This window comes from Chiloscyllium plagiosum, unplaced genomic scaffold (genome assembly GCF_037043375.1).
Source record: "Chiloscyllium plagiosum isolate Xiang-an unplaced genomic scaffold, Cpla_swu_hap1 HiC_scaffold_5, whole genome shotgun sequence".
Taxonomy (NCBI): domain Eukaryota; kingdom Metazoa; phylum Chordata; class Chondrichthyes; order Orectolobiformes; family Hemiscylliidae; genus Chiloscyllium; species Chiloscyllium plagiosum.
Window position 1 is genome coordinate 71,722,292 of NW_028270143.1, and position 21,031 is coordinate 71,743,322.

Consider the following 21,031-nt stretch of genomic DNA (forward strand, 5'->3'; position numbering starts at 1 on the left):
TATACTTGAGTACAAGATATTGCTATATTTAGGTGCTTTGTACTACAGAACTTGAATATTGCTGAAACAAAAAGACATGTTAAAAACACACTTATCAGGACAGATGCAACAATACCAAATTTCAAAGAGAATAATAACTTGTACCACATGAGAAGGTGTTGATTTGTTGGTAAGTGGACTCTGATTAGTGTTAGGAGAAAGTGAGGACTGCAGATGCTGGAGATCAGAGCTGAAAAATGTGTTACTGGAAAAACGCAGCAGGTCAGGATGGTTGACACTGATTAGTGTTAACCTTGAGAATGCACCAAAGAATAGCCATCTCTTATGCTTTTGTTTAAATTTAGAAACAGGAAGTTACCACTGATTGGTTGAGGCAATAGTAATGGGGAGTGCAGCAGGGAACAGTCACTGCTTTGCTTATGTTTAATTGAAAAAGGTGCGGTTCCTGGATTTGGTCTTCTCGCAGATGATATTACCCTGGACGTGAATATGGCAAGCATGTAACTGAACCACATTGCAATGCATACTGACTACCTTAAGTTGATTGTTAATATTATTGTTACCATATGTATTTGGAGTTGTGCAGCAAGTGCTGTACGGTCATAGAATTAGTTTCCAATATTGGTTCTCTTAATTTGGGTCACTATCTTCCCCCCACTCAAACATCCAATTTAACAGGATGGCATATTATTTTTTCAACTTTGATTTTTAAAATTCAGCCATTATGTAATATTATCTCTATTATTTTTCAGCAAACTGGTATTATTATGTCAGCTATCACAGGGCAGGACAATATCCAAATAGATACTATAAGATGACACTGATGGCATCTGCTAAAATGGACTGCAGGCAAGATTTAATTTTGTACTAAGAATAATGAAGTGGTGAGTGTATAAGGGTGTCGAAACAGAGTACGGAAGCTTCAGACTACCTAAACACAGATTTTCACACTTCCCTGCAGTTATCCAAAACTCAACGAAGAATGTAAAATTTGCAATTCATCTTAGCTCTGGACATTAGAATTTAAGGCATGACTATTAAGTGTAACTTAAATAACATGCTAAACTCTTGCTTTACAAGATGACACATGGACAGAAATTGTTGTCTGCCATAATTTCCAGCTGTTGGTGCTGCCAATTTTTAGGAATATATATAGATTTCATTTACAGCTTGTCTTCTAATGAAATCCATTGAGTTAATCTGCATTTTTTTTAAGCAGATTCAAGGAGAAACAATAAAAGAGCTCCAGACAAACTGAAGTCACAATTTTCTTACTCTCAAAACTTACTAAAACATATTACATAAGCATTCACCACATTGATTGTCCTTTAGCAGATTAAGTGCTTGTATAGTTCAGATTCTGCTCATGAGTGGAGACGGTATCTGAGGAGAAAGTGAGGTCTGCAGACGCTGGAGATCAGAGATGGAAATGTGTTGCTGGAAAAGCGCAGCAGGTCAGGCAGCATCTAGGGAACAGGAGAATCTGATGTAAGCATCCAGCATTTCGTTTTCTATCTATTGAAATGTGGCATATCTCAATGTCAGTGACAGAAAACTCAGTATTAGATTCCATTCTGTTTGCTTATATAGCAAATGGTAGCTTCCCGATCTTAGAGATTACGTGTTTTCACATAGCAATATTCTTGAGTCACTCATCTGACCCCCCCAAAACAAATACATTTAGTTAGCAAATTGACATAATACAATACTTATCATATACTCGAATGAGTGAATCCATAACACTGAATTCTGACTTTTTCCATACACTGTCCTTGTTCTGGAAACTTCAATAACCTCTGCTGAGCCCTCACCCCACCCCAACCCACTTTAACTTTTTCCATGCAACTGAATCCACCCCTACTATTTTGTTTAAAGCTTCCTACAGCCCTAGTTATGTGATTCAGCAGGTCTCTGGTCCCAGCATGATTCAGGTGGAACCCATCCCATCGAAACAGCTCCTTCTTTCCCCAATACTGATGCCAATGTCCCATAATCTTTGAGCCACACATTTATCTCTTTTAATCTTATTAACCTGTTGCGAATTTGCTCTTGGTTTAATGTGATGGTTCACAGATTATTGCACTTTTATTTCTGCTTTTAACCCCTAGCTGCTCATATTCCCTCAGTAGAACCTCTACCTATATTACTGGTACCCACGTGGATCACAACAATTGGATCTTTCCCCTCTCTCTCCAAGTTCTTCTGCAACCCAGATGAAATATCCTGAACCTGAGCACTCTTTGTGCTGGACTCCTGATCCTAGACGTCAATTTATTCTTTTGAACAAATTCTTGTAAATGAGCCCAAAAAAAAGCAAAAAAGCACCTCTTCTCCTCTGCACCAACTTCCCACACTGCCTCCAAATTCCCTGAAATATGTCCTCACTTGGGCTGTAACCCTCCTTCCTGACCATGCAAAGCTTACTCCCACCCCCATTTAAATGGAGCCGACTCATGCTAGTTAAGCTTCAATAGTAATAAACACCTATTAAGATGCTATTTCAGTCCCCATATTGACCAAAACTACTGGCTTTCAATTGAGAATTTATTGACTCATATGTTGGAGCCCTCAGGGCACATTGGTAAGGTCCCTACTGCAACAGTAGGCCACCTGCTTTAAAACAGGAAAAACAATTAAGGCCATTTCAGGCTTCGAGTGACTGCCACCCTCCCAACAAGATGCAGGAGTCAATTTGTGTTTGACATTATAGCTGACAGTCCATTCAAAATTTAGAAAAGTTTTGATGAAAGAAAACAAAGACAAAAGTAACAAGACAAAACAAAATTTTAAATATGATGATTTATTCACAATGTGTTCAAGCAATTCTAAATACTACAGATGCAGCCTCAGAAGGTGATGTAATCATGTAGACATTTCATATAATCCAATGTTATTTGACGAGTATTAGTATTTTAGGACAGAAATCTGACATTGTGCAGGAATAATTAACCAATTAAATAAACTTGTAGATCATATTTATTAAGCTTTTCTTGAGCATCTAACTACATGTGTAAAAACTCTTCCCATGAAATAGGTTTGAAATTTTAAAAATACAATAAATGATTAAACTTCAGAATATCATGATCCCAATACAATTCATATTTAGTTTAAAAAAAATTAACGGCAGCCAACAAATGCCTCATTATATCTACTCAGCGGAAATGGCTTTTCCCCAGATTTGCGGATACACGCATTGTTCTTTCGTTGTTTGAATATTGGTGAATTCAAAAATTGTGTGTCAGTATACCGGTCTCCTCTTCGTAATTTCCTGTTGATTAGAACAAATCTTTCATTAACATTTAAAGTTGGGATTAGGGAAATGGATTAAGACAAAACAGGAAGTTAAATAACAGAAGGTATCCCTAGTTAGTATTTGGAATATTTATCACTACTGTGTTTCAAGGAAATTCAAAGAAGGTTTAGGACAGAGGAAGAGGTTTTTGGAATGAATTTCACCTTCTGTGCCATATCTTGGGCACCAGTTTGATCAGTTTTGAGCCAAAATTACAAAATCTAAGAATTGGATTTCGAACATAGTTGCGCCAATCCATGGAACCAGTCTGAAGCTTATCTATCCTACATTATTTCATTTTCATCCATATGTTTATCCAATGACCATCTAAACACCCTTAAAGTTGGCAGGTCAACTACAACTTCCACGCTCCTACTACTCTGAATAAAGAAACTACCTTTAACATCTGTCCTATATCTATCACCCCTCAATTTAAAGCTATGTCCCCTCATGCTAGTCATCAACATCCGAGGAAAAAGGCTGTCAGTGTCCAACCTATCTAACTCTCTGATTATCGTGTGTCTCAATTAAGTCACCTCTCAACCTTCTCTCTAATGAAAACAGCCTTAAGACCCTCAGCCTTTCCTCATAAGACCTTCCCTCCATACCAGATAAATTGCCCCTGAACCCTTTCCAAAACTTACACATCCTTCCGACAATGCGGGGTACAAAACTATGCAATACTCCAAATGCAGCCGCACCAGAGTTTTGTACAGCTCCAGCATGACCTCATAACTCCGAAACTCAATTCCTCTACTAATAAAAGCTAACACACCATATGACCTCTTATCGACCCTATCAACCTGGGTGGCAACTTTCAGGGATCTATACACATGGACACCAAGATCTCTCTGCTCATCAACACTGTCCAGAATCTTACAATTAACCCAGTGCTCTTTATTCCTCTTGCTCCTTCCAAAGTGAATCACCTCATACTTTTCCACATTAAACTCCATTTCCCACCTCTCAGCCCAGCTCTGCAGCTTATTTATGTCCCTCTGTAACCTGAAACATCCTTCAGCACTATCTACAACTCCACCAAACTTAGTGTCATCCGCAAATTTACTAACCCATCCTTCTATGCCCTCATCCAGGTCATTTATAAAAATAACAAACAGCAGTGGACCCAAAACAGATCCTTGCGGTACACCATTATTAACTGAACTCCAGGATGAACATTTCCCTCAATTACCACAGTTTGTCATCTTGCAGCCAGCTAATTTCTGTTCCAAACCATTAAATCACCCTCAATCCCATGCCTCCATATTTTGGGCAATAACCTACCATGGGGAACCTTATCAAATGCTTTACTAAATCCACATACACCACATCAACCACTTTACCCTCATCCACCTGTTTCGTCACCTTCTCAAAGAACTGAGAAAGATGTGTGAGACATGACCTACCCTTCACAAAACCGTGTTGACTATCCCTAATCAACTTATTTCTTTCTAAATGATTATAAATTCTATTCCTGAAGGGCTTATGCCCGAAACGTCGATTCTCCTTTTCCCTGGATGCTGTCTGACCTGCTGCACTGTTCCAGCAACACATTTTCAGCTCTGATCTCCAGCATCTGCAGACCTCACTTTCTCCTATAAATCCTATCCCTTACCCAAAACCGAATCATGGCTCACTAGCCTATAATTGCCAGGATTGTCTCTATTCCCTTCTTGAACAAGGGAATGACATTTGCTATCCTCTAGAATTCTGGCACAATGACAACAAAGATCAAAGCCAAAGGATCTGCATTCTCCTCCCTGGCTTCCTAGGGAATTCTACGATAAATCCCATCTGGCCCTGGAGACTTATCTATTTTTATATTTTCCAGAATTGCTAACACCTTCATGTGAACCTTAATCCCGTCTAGTCTAGTTGCCTGTATCTCAGTATTTTCCTAGACAACACTGTCTTTTTCCAGTGTGAATATGGACGAAAAATATTTATTTAGCACTTCTCCCATTTCCTCGGACTCCACGCACATCTTCCCACTACTGTCCTTGATTGGCCCTAATCTTACTCTAGTCATTCTTTTATTCCTGACATACCTATAGAAAGCTTTAAAGTTTTCGTTGATCCTATCTGCCAACGATTTCTCATGTCCCTTCCTGGTTCTTCTTAACTCTCTCTTTAGGCCTTCACTGGCTAACTCGTAACTCTCAAGTATCCTAACTCAGCTTTCACATCTCATCCTAACATAAGCCGTCCTCTTCCTCTTGTCAAGATATTCAACTTCTTTAGTGAGCCATGGCTCCCTCGCTCGACCACTTCCTCCCCTGCCTGACTGGTACATACTTACCAAGGACACGCAGTAGCTGTTCCTTGAATAAGCTCCACATTTCAATTGTGCCCATCCCCTGCAGTTCCCTTCTCCATGATATGCATCCTAAATCTTGCCTAATCGCATGATAACTACCTTTCCCCCAGCTATAACTCTTGCCCTGCGATATATACCTATCTCTTCCCATCGCTAAAGTGAACAGAACAGAATTGTGGTCAGTATCACCAAAGTGCTCACCTACCTTCAAATCCAACACCTGGCCAGGTTCATTACCCAATCCAATGTTGCCTCACCCCTTGTTGGCCTGTCTACATACTGTGTCAGGAAATCCTCCTGCACACATTGGATAAAAACTGACTCATCTAAAGTACTCGAACTATAGCATTTCCAGTCAATATTTGGAAAGTTAAAAATCCCCCATAACTACCCTGTTACTCTCACTCCTATCAAGAATATCTTTGCTATCCTTTCCTCTACTCTCTAGAACTAACTGGAGGTGCATAGAAAACTCCAAATAGGGTGACCTCGCCTCTCCTGTTTCTACCTGAGCCCATACTATCTCAGGAGACAAGTCCTCAAACGTCCTTTCTGCCATCATAATACTGTCCTTGACTAACAATGCCACACCTCCCCCTCTTTTACCATCTTCTCTGTTCTTACTGAAATATCTAAATCCCGGAACCTGCAACAACCGTTCCTGTCCCTGCTGTATCCATGTCTTTGAAATCGATACAACATCGAAGTCCCAGGTACCAATCCATGCTGCAAGTTCACCCACCTTATTCCAGATGTTCCTGGCGTTGAAATAGACACACTTCAAACCACCTTTTAGCTTGCCGGTGCACTCTTGCAACCATATTTCTGACCCCACTACTCTCAACCTCCTGGATACTGGAACTCCCAACCCCCTGCTTAATTAGTTTAAACCCTCCCGAAAAGCATTAGCAAATATCCCCCCCCCCACCTCCCCCAGGATATTGTTACCCCTCTGGTTCAGGTGAAGACCATCCTGTTTGTAGAAGTCCCACCCGCCCCAGAATAAGCCCCAATTATCCAGGAATCCAAAACCCGCCCTCCTGCTCCATCTGTTGCCATATATTCAACTCCTCTCTCTCCCTATTCCTTGCTCGCACATGCACGGGTAACAAACTGGAGATAACAAATTTTGTTTGTTCTAGCTCTAAGCTTCCACACTAGCTCCCTGAATTTCTGCCTTAAATCCCCATCCCTTTTCCTACCTATGTCATGAGTGCTATGTGGACTATAACTTGGGGCTGCTCCTCCTCCCCCTCAGGGATCCCGAAAACATGATTTACCTTACACAGTAATGTATCCTCACACAAGGGCAATTTTACTGTTGCAGCATTGACAGAGATAAAAATGTGATAAGTGCTCAGAAAGGAAGAATGTTAAGTGTGTATGAGGAAAAGGATGGTAAAATGTGAAATAAAGTAGATAATTCCAACTGAAAAGCCTAAGACAGGTAAAATGATTTCTTAATGCTGTATTTTCTATAATGTATACGAACAAGTTCAACTCACACTGAGAGACTGGGTTCCTTGTAATTTACAGTCATGGTGCATCTCCGTTTACGAACTATTGGCGAAATTGTATTCATTCTTTCTAACAAAGCAGGACAGGACATCTTCTTTTCCTTTTTTTCAGAAGGTAGTTTTGAAAAATTGGTGACATCACAGAGACTGAAGCGAGGTTTAAAGTTCTTTCCTGTTTCAATAATATGAAAAATTAAATGGTATATCTGAGATACAATTCCTTTCTTACAAAAGAGGGAACAGTTATTGTATAGAACTACAAATAAATTGGTTGATATGTTCCCTGACTTCACACAGCTTTCTAATGGATATTTATAATTTAGCCAAACATCTTATAAAGTAAGCTGTCTTAGAATATTACTGACAATATTTTCTATTTTGTCTTAACTTGAAATTTATATTTACTAGCCTATGTATAGCAGTAAGGAGAAAATTAATAGACTTGAAATAATTTAATGCTCCAAGATCTGCTCTGAATTTTTAAAACATATTCACTTAGAGAAGTTCTACCATATAATGCACAATTACATTAGAGAATGAACATGTCCATAAACAATATCCATCAGAATTTTTTTTTTAAATCAAAGTTTAGAAGTGCAAATACTGCATTTAGCAGAAAATGCCAAAAATCAGCACCATTTGAAAGGACAGATCAATACCACCAAAAGGAATTATATTGGAAATGTTAAAATATATATATACTGATAGACATGTTCAGTTCAAGGAATTAGATTACTATGTGGGCAAATTTTAAATCTTTTATATTCAAAAGTGATCTTAATGATAAATGAAACCATATTAACCATGTCCAAAATAAATCTTAAGTGATGCTTATTGTTGGTAGAAATTATTTTTGCGCAAACTAATATGTAGCAGCTTCTGAAAATATCCATACTTGGTGTTTTAAACTTGTCTTTATTCTTCATTGTTGCATTCTTTCCTGCATTTACTTCTTGCTGTAGGAGCATACATTTCTTCAGTACTGGTTTGAGATATTCAACAGTGCTGCTTTCTTCAGAATTTTGAAAATTCTCTACGTTTTTATGTTTGATAGAAGGGCTTTCTGGTTCATTATCTGACTCAGTTTGGAACTGGAAATGCTGTGCAGCTGTTTGAGAATGTTCCAATAAATTTATTTTATCTAATGAGCAAATAAGACGTATTAACACATTAAGCATTAGAAACTAAAAAATATCTTGAGTTTGTCTTAAAAGATGTTGGGCCAAAGGGCCTGTTTCCACACTTTAAGTAATCTAATCTAATCTGAAAACTTGACATTCAGCATGCCAACAGATCACTCATTTTCTTTCTATGTTGGAAATAAAAACTTAAACAAACATTTGACTTTGACCAAAGTGTTAAATTGAACCCCTGAGAAATGAGCCACCTTTAAATATGCATTAATTTTCCAGAATCAAAGCTCACCATTTATGACCTTATTTGTAGAATGCCACCAACAGAGGTTGTGCTACAGAACTAACAAGAAGAAAGTTTGGACTAATAATCCAGAAAATCTTTTTTAAAATTGTTATGATGCAGGTGGACATTTAACACATCATGCCTGCAGAATTCTGAATGAATATGATTTATTGCCATTGTCCTGCATTTTCCTGATAACCATGTATATTATTTCCATTTAAATAGTTATCAAAGGCCCTCTTAAATTCTTCAATTGGAGTGGTCTCCATCATACTTCCAGGCAGTGCATTCCAGATTCTAACTACTCACATTCATATCTTTTACAAATTACCTTACATCTGTGTCCTTTTGTTCTCAATGCTTTAAATAAGGGGGCACAGTTTCTCCCAAGCTCCTTCATTTTGAAAGCTTTGATCAAACATCCTCTTAGCCTTTTCCTTTTCAACAAGAATCGTCCCAACTTTTCCAATATAACTTCATACGGAAGGGTCTCCACCCTGGAACCATTTGTGAAAATCTCTTGAGTTCTCTCCAATGCATTCACATTCTTCCTAAATGTATGGCATGCAGAATTATACACTTCAGCCAAGGTCTAACTAATGTCTTCTATAACTTATTCATAAACTTCTTACTCCCATACTCCATGCCCCTATTAAGAATGCTTAGGATACTGCTTGATTTATTCATTTCTTGCTCTACATGCCTTGCTAAATTTAGTGACCTATGCACACATACATCCAGGTCTTCACTACCTTTCATGACAGTGACCTTGATTTTTTATTCTGTAACTCAATGCTCTATCAAAATATATTCACCTGACATTTCTCTGCATTGCACATCGTCTGTCACTTATCTGTTAATGTTAATGTTCTTTTGTATATTAGGAAGAACAAGGGACCCAAAATTGATTCCTGGAGAATTCCACTAAAAAAAAAATCTTCCTCCAGCGTTAGAAATATCACTCAGCCAATTCTGTATTCATGTTGCTACTATGCTTCTTATTCCACGAGCTGAACTTTTCCTCACAGGTCTGTTGTGTGGCACTGTTAAAAGTCAAAAGCATTATCCTTGAACTCTGATGCATTTTCAGAAAAAAAAACACAAGTTGGTTAAACATTTTCCCATAATTAGGCTCTTCCTAATTAACCGCAAGACTTAATTCTATCCCAAAAAAAGTTTCCTGATCCCTGAAGTTGAACCAACTGATGAAATTGTTGGGCTCATCTTTACAACCTTTTTCGAACATGTCCAATTCTACAGTCCTCTGGCATAAACCAATTCTAAGGAAGATTGAAGCATTGTCAGTGCCTCTGCAATTTCCATTCACTTTCTTCAATATCCTTGAACATATTTCAAGTCCTAGTGCCTTACCAACATTCAGAAACAACTATGACGATGTCGCTCCTTTAATAAGGTTATTCTGTTTTTTTATTTTGGGAGGGGTCGTAAAGGCAGAGTTGCCAAAATGTCTCAACTGGCTATTTTAATAATGGCTAACAGATACTACCAAATCAATAATCAAAAAAGGCTTTCAGGTTTTTGTTTAGAAAATACTTGAACAATGAAAGGGGAGTGGCCAGTTCTCCCAGTTCTGGGTTTTTTCTAGTTTAGGTTAGTTTTAGCTGGGGACCCAGAACAAAAACTCCATGCTGATCCTCTCTCTGACATCTCTCTCCTGTAAGAACCTGTGTTTGAATTCACTTTTTCGCCAGGGGTTTGGTTTATGAGAAGTTGCAGGAAATTGGAACAGCTCTTTGTTAAGTTGCACTTTCACATTGGTTGGGTTTTCAAATAGTTATGTTATTCTAAATTCGGTTTTATTTTGTTTGTGTGTATTTTAAATTAAACCAGAATTTATTTAGAGTGGTTTGACCAGCTGTGTCACTCTTAGAATATTAATCTTACAGCCGCTTAAAACAACTGGAAAAGTTAGGTCCTAGGCTGCCTTCTTAAAATGAGGGTTCTGGCCTGGTCCATAATACAACCACTAATACAACCTCAAATTTTTTTTTGAATTTAACCCTGTCACCGTGGCCCAAGTAGCATCGCTTTCCTTAGTAAGGAGAGTATTCATTTAACATGTTTAAAAGTACGAGGGGGTGCACTTTGGAAGAAGTAACAAGACGAGGGAGAATACAAGGAATAGCAGGACACTAGGAAGCTGAGAAGTGAGCGATCTTCAAACCCTTTTTATTGTGAGAATGGTGGGAATGTGGAATGCACCGCCTGGTGGGAAAAAAACAAAGGAGAGTACTTGGATGAGCACTTGACATGTCATAAGCAAAAGTGAGGACTGCAGATGCTGGAAACCAGAGTTTAGATCGGAGTAATGCTGGAAAAGCACAGCAGGTCAGGCAGCATCCGAGGAGCAGGAAAATCAACGATTTGGGCAAAAGATTAGGATGAAGGGCTTTTGCCCGAAACTTTGATTTTCCTGCTCCTCAGATACTGCCTGACCTGCTGCGCTTGTCCAGCACCACTCTGATCTAAACTTGACATGTCATGACATTCAAGTCTCTGTGCCAAGTGCCAGAAAGTGGGATGAGTATAAATAAGTCAGTATAGACTCAATGGACCAAAAGGCCTCTCCTGTGCTGTACAAACTCTATAACATTAGCCACACTCCCTGCCTTCATATACCAATTCCTTTTTTTTAAAAAAGCAACCACACTCCTTTTATCCACCTTTTTACTGTTTATCCCCCAACTGTGCTCAAACCATCTCCTCTGTAGAATTAGATTTTCTTGCCAACCTTCAGTTTCAGTCCGTTTGGCCCAGTTTGGTTCTTTCCCCTTTGAACTGAACTCTCCATCAGTTAATTATTCTCTCTCGAAATTACTTTATTCCAACACACCTTTTGATACAATGATTACTGTCCCCTAAATGCTTCCTCACTGATAATTGCTTTACTTAGCCATGCTTGTTTCTAAAAAAATAGAAACATCCTGAATTTGATTTGATTTATTATTGTCACATGTACCTAGGTCTGGTGTAGTTTGGTTTTGCATGCAGTACAGGCAGATCCATACCGTACAAAGTGCATAAGGGTATTACAACAGGAATACAATGTTACAGCCTCTTTTTTGGACTGTCAGATACCAATACAGAAATTTCTGCAGAATACAAATCTAGAAAGGCTTGTCCCTCCGCTACCACGATGTCAGCAAACATTCGGGTAGTTACAATCCCCATTATAACTAACGATGATGTACGCACCTCTCTGTCATTTCATTGCAGATTGACTCTTTAAATCTTCCTATCAGTTGGTAATCTATAGGCTACATTAAGTGATTTAATTGCACCCGTTATGTTCCATATTTCTAGCCAAATCTATTCTGTTCTTCTGGGACATTCACTTTCTGAAACATTAAAATGCTTTCCTCAACTGTATAAAAGGGAGGCGATGACCCAGTTGTATTATCTATTGACTGTTAATTTAGAGACACATTTAACGTGTTGGGGACCGGGCTTCGAATCCCACCATAGCAGATTGTTGAATTTGAATTCAATAATATTTGTATTTCATCATTCATTGTCAGAAAAACCAATCTGGAAACAACCATCCATACCTGGTCTGGCCTACATGTGACTCCAGATGCAGAGCAATGTGGATGACTCTTAACTACCCTTATCCAACAAATGAATAAATTAAAATAATTTGTTTAAACTAACAATTGTTACCACCCTTCCTCCTCTTTCTTTCCCCCACCCTTTTCTGAACAAAGTTCCTTTGTGACCATAAATATTTAATACCCAGTCCTGCCCTTCCTTGAGGGATGTCTCACTTATAGTCACATCATCTACAGGTCGTACTGCTATAACACATTTAGTTGGCACGATTGACAACTGGGAACACTGTTTCTAAAGCGTGAACTATTATAACGTGTGTTATTACATTGCCAACACCAAGTTGTTTCTAAAGGATTATTTTTCTCTAATGCAAAATTGCATTAGAACATAACCATAACGTTACAGAAGAACTACCTGTACATGGCAATCTGCACTTTAATTCATGGATCTTACCAACCATACTCCATGCATTGACATGCATGCAGTGTAAGCCTGATTTAGACAGCATTTCTTTCTTCCTTTTACAAATCTACCTTGTATTTTAATGCTATCTGTTTCTCCCAGTGTTTTGAGAACCTTGGTATTACTCTCTAATAGTCTCTTGGTTTTTCACTGCATTGCAAAGTTATATGAAAGATTCCCACCATGCCCCTAAATGGAAAAAGCAGTATTAGCAAAATGCTCACAGGAACTCATTTCTGATTTTGTTCAGGTACAACTATCCTGTTTGTACAGGTGCCATCTCCCCCAAAGCCAGTCCCAATGTCTCAGGAATTCAACATCATCCTTCAAGCCATGAGTTGATCTGCCTTATCCTATTTTTGTGATCTCCACACCACTTTTGCAGGGCTAGCTTGCAAAGAAACAAGATCAGATGACAAAGACTAGTTTCCTAATACTGACATACTCTCCCTTTCCAACAGCCACAGTCTGCTACAGCACACTCAGCTAGGATGGGCAGCACATATTTTGAAGAATACTTGATGATCATGTCCAAAACAAGTTGTGCTATGGCAAGTTAATTGAAGAGAAACATTCACATGGAAGCTATAAAAGAAGTTCTTGGAAAATTGCACACAAGAGTTGCACTGTCAAACTGAGACATGAGAAAACCTCACTTCATATGGCTGAGTCTCAAAGGTATTATCTCCTCTGAACAAACTGGTGAAACTCATGTTTCCTGTTGGCAAGTCCAGACCCACGACTGCGTCCCCTGGTTTATGTTGGATGTGTTCATGCAAATCTTTTTGTGCTCAAATCAGAATGAGCATTGATCTCTGAATACATCACACTTGAAATTTAAAATTCTAACTAATGTCGTGACAGAAACTTGTGAGCAAACATTCTTTTCAAATCAGAAGGTGCACAGGTTCAAGATCCATTCCAGAAACAGTAAATATAGATCAGAGTTCTACTATTCAGCCTGACAATCAATCAGTTGGATATTTGCAGTAGTAGCGTGGATGCCTCAGTCCTAATATATTAGCTGTGGAAGCCCATAGGGTGATTATACCAGAACAATGGAAAAGTCCTATGAGCTGGAAGAAAGATTGTTATAACACAAAAGGACTAATCACATTAATTTGTAACAGTCTGCTGCTCAAATTTTAAGATCTTATTTTTCATGTTTATATCTTTAGGTGGATAAAATTATATTGAACTTGATGCTACGGCTGAAATCTCAGCATTGTTATGGTGCAGACATGAAATGACAGCTGAAAGAAAACTAGATTTGAAGAGCTCAGACAAGTTTGGAGATTTAAATCAAAAGGGAAGTCCTACTGCATTGCTAGTATGACATATTCACAACTAGGGTTATAGCAATCTCTCCAAATACTGCCCAAGGAAATGGTCTGACAATGAGGCATTTGCCATTTCTCAAGACCATAGAAGGTTCTGAAAGCAGCTAGTAAACAAGAGACAGCTTTAAATTATCATTATACTTTACTCAAAGGAAATTTTTAACATCAAGATAATTGATGTGCCTTTATCTGAAAATAACTGATGCATCCCACTATCACAAAAATGGGTTTACAGCAGAATGTTTCTTTATTTCATATATCTCTGCTGTTTATAGTCTGAGAGATGGTAGGCTGTGGCTGCAACAGCTTGAAAATAGTGAATCTGCCAGAACCAACAATAGGAACAGTAGATTTGAGGAATTATTTCTATGGGACAAAATGCCAAGATGCATGTGAAGCCTGTGCTCAGAATAAAAAGTCCAGTTTAAGAGAAATTATACATTGCCACATCTCTTTCTCTAGTTTTACTAGGGAAATCAGCAATGTAAGCCTCACAGAGAGGATGGGTCTTGAAGTCAAAGTTTCAGACTGGGAAATAAAGGAGAATCAGAATAAACACGAGATCAGAGATGTACATTACTTTGGTTCCAGAAGGATTGAAAAAATGGACAATAAACTGTGACGTAAAGATGAGTTCTTAGTTGAAGTTGAAAGTAGAATGGAGACAATTATGTTCAAAGATATAATGTTAATAGTGCTTTAAAAAAAACAGAAGTTTAAACTTTTAAAATGTAAAATCTTATTGCATGGCCTTTTCAGTTATGAAATCACACCCCATCTTATTTCCATATTAATTTTAACATTCATGCCTTTTGTAGAAGCAGCTATTCCATACTCTCAACCTATGAAAATTCATGTCTAATACAAAGGAGGAAGATGCCTAGCATCATTGAGCTCCACCCCTTTTGCATATATGTTGCATCCACGAAATTAACATTTCTAAAAGACAAAGGAGAAAATTGAATCTTAGCTTTCAATGCACTAGATTAAATGATCAGTTGATAGAAACAGAATAAATGAACATATACTGACCATACTCTGATGTTTTCAATAAGTTAGACTGTGCTATTTCATTTTGTGTGATTTCCACTCCAGGTTCTTTTTTGAGTGTTGAGTCTTTTCGGAGAATTACTGTTCTTTGGCTTGGCCTGGTTATTACAGCTGTTGGTGTTTCACTTTTAGCTTTACACGCACTCCATGATTTCTTAAGTCTTTTATCAGCAGGAGGTAGATAAAGACTATCATCCAAATCATCATCTGAATTACTCTCTGAACCAATACTGCTTTTAGTAGAGTTTATATTCTCACATGAACTTGGCTCAGGTTTTCTACGGAAAGGTGTAAGATGAATACTTTCTTCATAATCAAAATTATACGTATCACTACAATCAAGAATCATTTTTCTCTCCTTGCCAGCACTTCCGTTGCTTTGACTTCCATCTCTACTTTTTGATCTGGCTCTAGTTCTTACTGGTTTCACGTGTTTATTTAAAGACGTACTTTTATTTCTTTCCATTACCTTTCTTCTTCTTCCCCTTTGCTCCACTTCCTGTTCTAATTCTGAAATGCTCTCTGGATTTTTTGAATTAACAATTTCAATGTTCCTCACACTGCTTGCAAACTTGGTTTCAACTTTCTCAGAATCCCAGTTGTCCGACATTTGCACCTGATTTGGTTCAGTGCTTTCTATTTCAGTTCCTTGACTACAATTGAGAGAATTGGGCACATTTTCAAAAGGTTTGACATTTGTATCAAACTTGTGTTCTTCACTTGTGGAAGGTACCTCTGTACAGTTTTCAAAAGTGGTGAATAAATTGAAGGCACTAATTTGAGCATGGAAAGATGAGCTTCTCCTTCCAGATCGTCGCCTAATGGAAACCCCAGCTGGCACTGTATCCATTCTCTCAAACAATGCATCATCCAGTGGAGCAACTAAATGGGCTGAGTCTTGACTTCTCCCTTTTGAAATAGAATACAAATAAAACTTCAATGGCCATCAGCTTTTTACACCAAAAAGCTTTAAAGGCAGATCAATGCCTTATTTAAACTGTTGGAAAAAGCTATATTCCACTTATTAGAAGGCTCATAGTTCCTTGAAAATGGAATTGCAAGTAGATAGCATAGTGAAGGTGGTGTTTGGTAAGCTTGCTTTTATTAGTCAGTGAACTGAGTATAAGCATTGGGAGATCATGTTGCTGCTGTACAAGACATTGATTAGGCTACTTTTGGAATACTGCATGCAATTCTGGTCTCCTACTATAGGAAGGATGTTGTGAAACTTGAAAGGGTTCAGAAAAGACTTACAAGGATATTGCCAGGATTGGAAGATTTGAGCTATAGGAAGAGGTTGGATAGGCTGAGCCTATTTTCCCTGGAGTGTCAGAGGCTGAGGGGTGACCGTATAGAGGTTTACAAAATTTGAGGGACATGGATAGGGTAAAGAGACAAGGTCTTTCCCCTGGGCGGGAGTCCAAAACTAGAGGGCATAGGTTTAAGGTGAGAGGGGCAACGTTTTCACACAGTAGTGCATGTATGGAACAAGCTGCCCAAGGAAGTGATGGAGGCTAGTACAATTACAACATTTAAAAGATGTGTATATTAATAGGAAGGGTTTAGAGGAATATGGGCCAAATGCTGGCAAATGGAACTAGATTTATTTAGGTTATTTGGTCAGCATTGACAAATTGGATGCTGTACATCTCTAGGACTCTATAACTTTCATGCTAAGATCGATTATATAGGATGTAAGAGCTGAGCATTTAGACATAAAATGTCAAGCAGAGTCAGCATGGTTTCATGATAAAGAAATCATGCCTGACAAACTTACTATAGGAGGGAACATTCAAGATAGATAAAGAAGAAGCAGAATATGTAATACATTTGGAATTCTAAAAGGTATTTGATAAGGTACTGCACACAAGGCTATTTATTGAGGTAAGAGTCCACGGTGTTGGGTTAGTATGTCAGCATGGACAGAGTAATGACTAACTAAGACAGCTCAGAGAAAGGGGACATTTTCAAGATGGCAACCTGTACTTAGTGGAGTACCATAGGAATTAGTACTGGGGCCACAAATATACTATATAACATATTCAGATGGAAAAGTTAAGTGAATGTACTATAATCACGTGTGCAGACGCCAAACATAGGTGGGAAGACAAATAGTGAGGATGATACAAAATCTACACTTACATTAATTCACTTAATGTTTCAATTAAAGTCATACTTTTCAGGAATGCAACTACAAAGTTGAAAAAGAAATCTTCTGACCTTAAACTGGTCATTTTCTACAGACTTCCCTTTGAAACTTCCCCTCAAAATAATATTACATTTTTCATTAACAAGATGGAATAGTATTTTTTAAATTGTCTGCTTTTACAAAGGTAGAAATGGGTATGTGGTTCAAAATCAGAAAGTGTCAGAAAAACTGAGCAGTCAGGCAGCATCCAAGGAACAGGAGAATCGACGTTTCACGCATGAGCCCTTCTTCAGGAATCCTGAAGAAGGTCTCATGCCCGAAACGTCGATTCTCCTGTTCCTTGAATGCTGCTTGACCTGCTGTGCTTTTCCAGCAACACATTTTCAGCTCTGATCTCCAGCATCTGCAGTCCTCACTTTCTCCCAGAAAAACTGAGCAGGTCTGGCAACATCTAAGGAGAGCGAGCGAGAGAGAAGAGTTAACATTTCAGATCCAGTGACTTTTTTCAGAACTGAACCTGAAATGTTAACTTTGCTTTCTCTCCACAGATGTTGCCAGGTCTACTGAGTTTTTGCAACAATTTCTGATTTTGTTTCTGATTTCCAGCATCTGCAGTTCTTTGGTTATTTGTTGGATATATGGGTGGTTGAAAGCACTTATTACTTACAAGCAAAACTTAAATAAATGGTCTTACCTCTGGATATGCTTTTTAATGAAGGCTGGGACTCCACCATATTGGATAACAGTGTTCTACTCGCTTCAGCTGTAGTGATCTCAGTATTTTCAGGAGAATGAATTCTGGAGTTTTCCAAGGAAGCTTGCATCTCAGCATCCCTAAGAAAGGCAATTTTGTTTAACACAGATGTTTAATATATAATGTAATTTTGCAGCTATTTTAAATTTAGCAAAGTAACTGTAACAAAAATATTGCAGAAATCAAAGATATTTACAAAATTTCAGTTACACTTCTGCTATTATTTTTCATACAAATTATCTTATGTACAACAGAAGCCTGTATAATTCAATTGACTGGATGGCTGGTTTGCAATACTGTGATGCCACCAACAGTCATCTCTCTCTAATGAGACTGCAGCCTGGTAATTGGCAATTTTACCTTTTACTGTTGTATAGAACCTCTCAAGTGCTTTCCCAATCTTATTTGGTTCTTGTTTCTGTTTATTTAATATATTTTCCTATACTGCAACAGTGAATACTCTTGAGAAGTATGTCAAAGTCATGAAAAGTTCTATATAAATGCAATTTGAGTTTATTTCATTTTCCTAAATAAGAGTCAAAGTCAAATATTTCACTCAATTTATATGCTTGATAGATTGTTCTATGCCTTACATTTTTGCTTGAAGCTTGTGACCACAAGGATAATTTCTCAGTTTACCTTCACTAGTTTGTTCCTTGTAAGAAAAGTCTTGAATCTTATACAGTATTTTTATTCTTTGCTTTGGCTCATTATCAAAATATAAATTCTAATGAAAGTGATGACAAATAAACAAGTCTCTGTATAAAACAAAATCTTGGTCTTAAGTGGATTTCCCCATATTTCCCAACTATGGAAAACATTAAGCATTTTATGTGTTTCAATTAAATCACCTCTCAATTCTGCAAAATTATTGAGAACAGGCCCAGTTTCCTCTCTTCATAGGACAGTTCTGCGATGGTATCCCATCGATCCTGTTACATCTATCCTCAAACACTCCATCATACTGGCAGTATTAACATTATACAATCTTTTTCACAATACTGATTGATACAAATGTCACAAAGATGACCAAAAATCCAAGTTAATTACTTGGAAGGGGCAAGAGATTTCTTTAATGCTTCAAATACTAGAAATGGGGAAAAATTCTTTTGCTATGTTCACAAAAACTGCACTAGCTTAATCAGCATCTGGTGTCATTTAGTAACTTTACAACAGAAACCAAATTTTGTGCATTACTGTTTTAAAAAATTCTCAAGGTCAAGGACCAGGCTCGCAGGAAAGTAGTCTGACACAGAACAAACAGCCAAGAGGCGAGTCTGCTAGAATATAAGTGTTTTATTCCCCGCAGTGTCCCCACAACCAGTCTCGTACTTACAACGGGTCTGGCTTATACTCACTCTACATGTTACCAAAACTGGGAGCCGTCAGTTCTCGTAGAGCGGTTGCCAACAACCCACGCTCGGCGGTTAAACGTAACCCCGGAGCAGACTCTACCGAACTGGAGACTTCTCCAGCTGATATACCCTTTTCCAGATATAAACATTCATGTGAACAGCAGAGCAAGGCTAAAAAACACATTCCATTCTGGTTACATACAGATAAGAAGATTCACACGGGAAGGTGTATAACAAGATTCACACGGGACCAAGCGACACCTTCCATTTTCGGTTAGATTCACACATGTATTGGGACACAATTTTAACCCTTTCACCACATTCCACTGCTTGGCCCAATACATGTGTTGCATAATGATTCACACATGTATTGGGACATAATTTTACACCACATTCCACTGCTTGACCCAATACATGTGTTACATTATGCCCATATGTATTCTTTCTAACAAGCGCCTACGTACACGCCAAATATACAAGCAAGTCAGGACATTACAGCATGTTAAAATCACCAGGACCGCTACCAGGATCGACAAGGGTGGGAACAGGAATGTCCCCGCAGTGGAGGACATACCACTCAATATGTCCCACCAATGATGAGCTGACTCCACGTCCACTACACGGGCAGCATGTACTACCTCCTGTCCATGTATAAAGGTAGACACCGTAACCTTGGTGACATTGGTTTGATGCTTTCGTAATATCTGCTTAAGCTCCTCGGATCGGTCCAATGCCCGCTTAAACCGATCCAGGGAAATGTTCCAGGGATTCCTCAGCACTTTCCACTGCACCTTGGTAAAGTGGCGAGCACTGCTATAAGTGGTCAACAAATAGGTGTGATTCTGCCAGTGCCACTGATAGTCATTTGAGAGGCATCCCGAGAACGGTGCTGAGGGAAGCATAGGATGTGGATTATTGGTAGCCACACAGAGCGTGTGTGGCCCAATCTGCCACATCATGTCCCTTGGAGTCTCAACAGTCCATTCGCACAGGGCCGTTCCCTTAGTCAAGCAAGGGTCCCGATACCTGTCCATCAGTAGGCAAGTTTTCCCCTGATCAGTCTGTTCACAAGCGGACAGATCATAGGTAATATTGGTATCTGGGCTAAACCACTGTCCCCTTGTCTTCAGAAAATAATATCCAGAAGATGTAATCACTGGTAATACATAATATCGACAGACCGTAACAGTGTGGGTTACATTCATGGTAACAAAGTATCCGTTACACATAGTTGCGTTACACCATGTTCGCTCTGGATGGGTTATCATCCACAATTTCTCAGATACATTCCATAGTCCCCTCCACGCCTGTACATTGGGGGATGTTACCACACGCAAAAAGCGTTCTTTCTGTATTTGAGCATGCAACATTTGAATATGACAGGCAGTCCAATTTAACTGAGCCGTAATGTTCTCAAACAGTTCCTGAGTGGCGCCCCAGACATCCAGTTCCCATTGCAGAGATCGTATCATTATTTCAGCTGTCTCTCCTTGAGTCATCATTACGGATGGCATCCACCTTCCAATAGTATGTAGTCCTTGTGAGGTGGCCTGTCCCGTGTTAGATAATTTAGTACGGGTTACCTCAGAGTCAATGGCATTCGAGATACCCATAACAGTTCCTGCGCCTCCCAGCAGGGTGTCGTACCACGCTCGTCGCCGCCTCTTGGTATGACACTCGGGTATGAGGGGCAACTGTACCCGCCAATGAACATCAGTGTGCAGTACCGCCCGGGCCATCTGTTGACAAGTTGACATAATAGGGGCCAACTGTGTTCGATGCGACCGCACGCCCCCCGTGGCACCC

At 38.8% G+C, this 21,031-nt stretch overlaps 1 protein-coding gene across 5 annotated transcripts in view; it reads right to left on the reverse strand.

Moving 5' to 3' along the window:
• Positions 1-2,958: 2,958 nt before the first annotated feature.
• LOC122549944 (shugoshin 1-like) overlaps positions 2,959-21,031 on the reverse strand; it is a 44,297-nt gene continuing 26,224 nt past the window's right edge. For 3 of the 5 annotated variants that reach the window (XM_087987301.1, XM_087987299.1, XM_087987300.1), the window contains 5 exons: positions 17,811-17,950; positions 14,950-15,876; positions 8,022-8,267; positions 7,115-7,298; positions 2,959-3,268 (listed from right to left, as the gene is read on the reverse strand). In XM_087987301.1, coding sequence (XP_087843427.1) covers positions 3,118-3,268; positions 7,115-7,298; positions 8,022-8,267; positions 14,950-15,876; positions 17,811-17,950 — 1,648 coding nt within the window. In that variant the 3' untranslated portion in view covers positions 2,959-3,117. The remainder of the gene's footprint in view (positions 3,269-7,114; positions 7,299-8,021; positions 8,268-14,949; positions 15,877-17,810; positions 17,951-21,031) is intronic. The other 2 variants (XM_087987302.1, XM_087987303.1) reach the window with 2 other exon arrangements.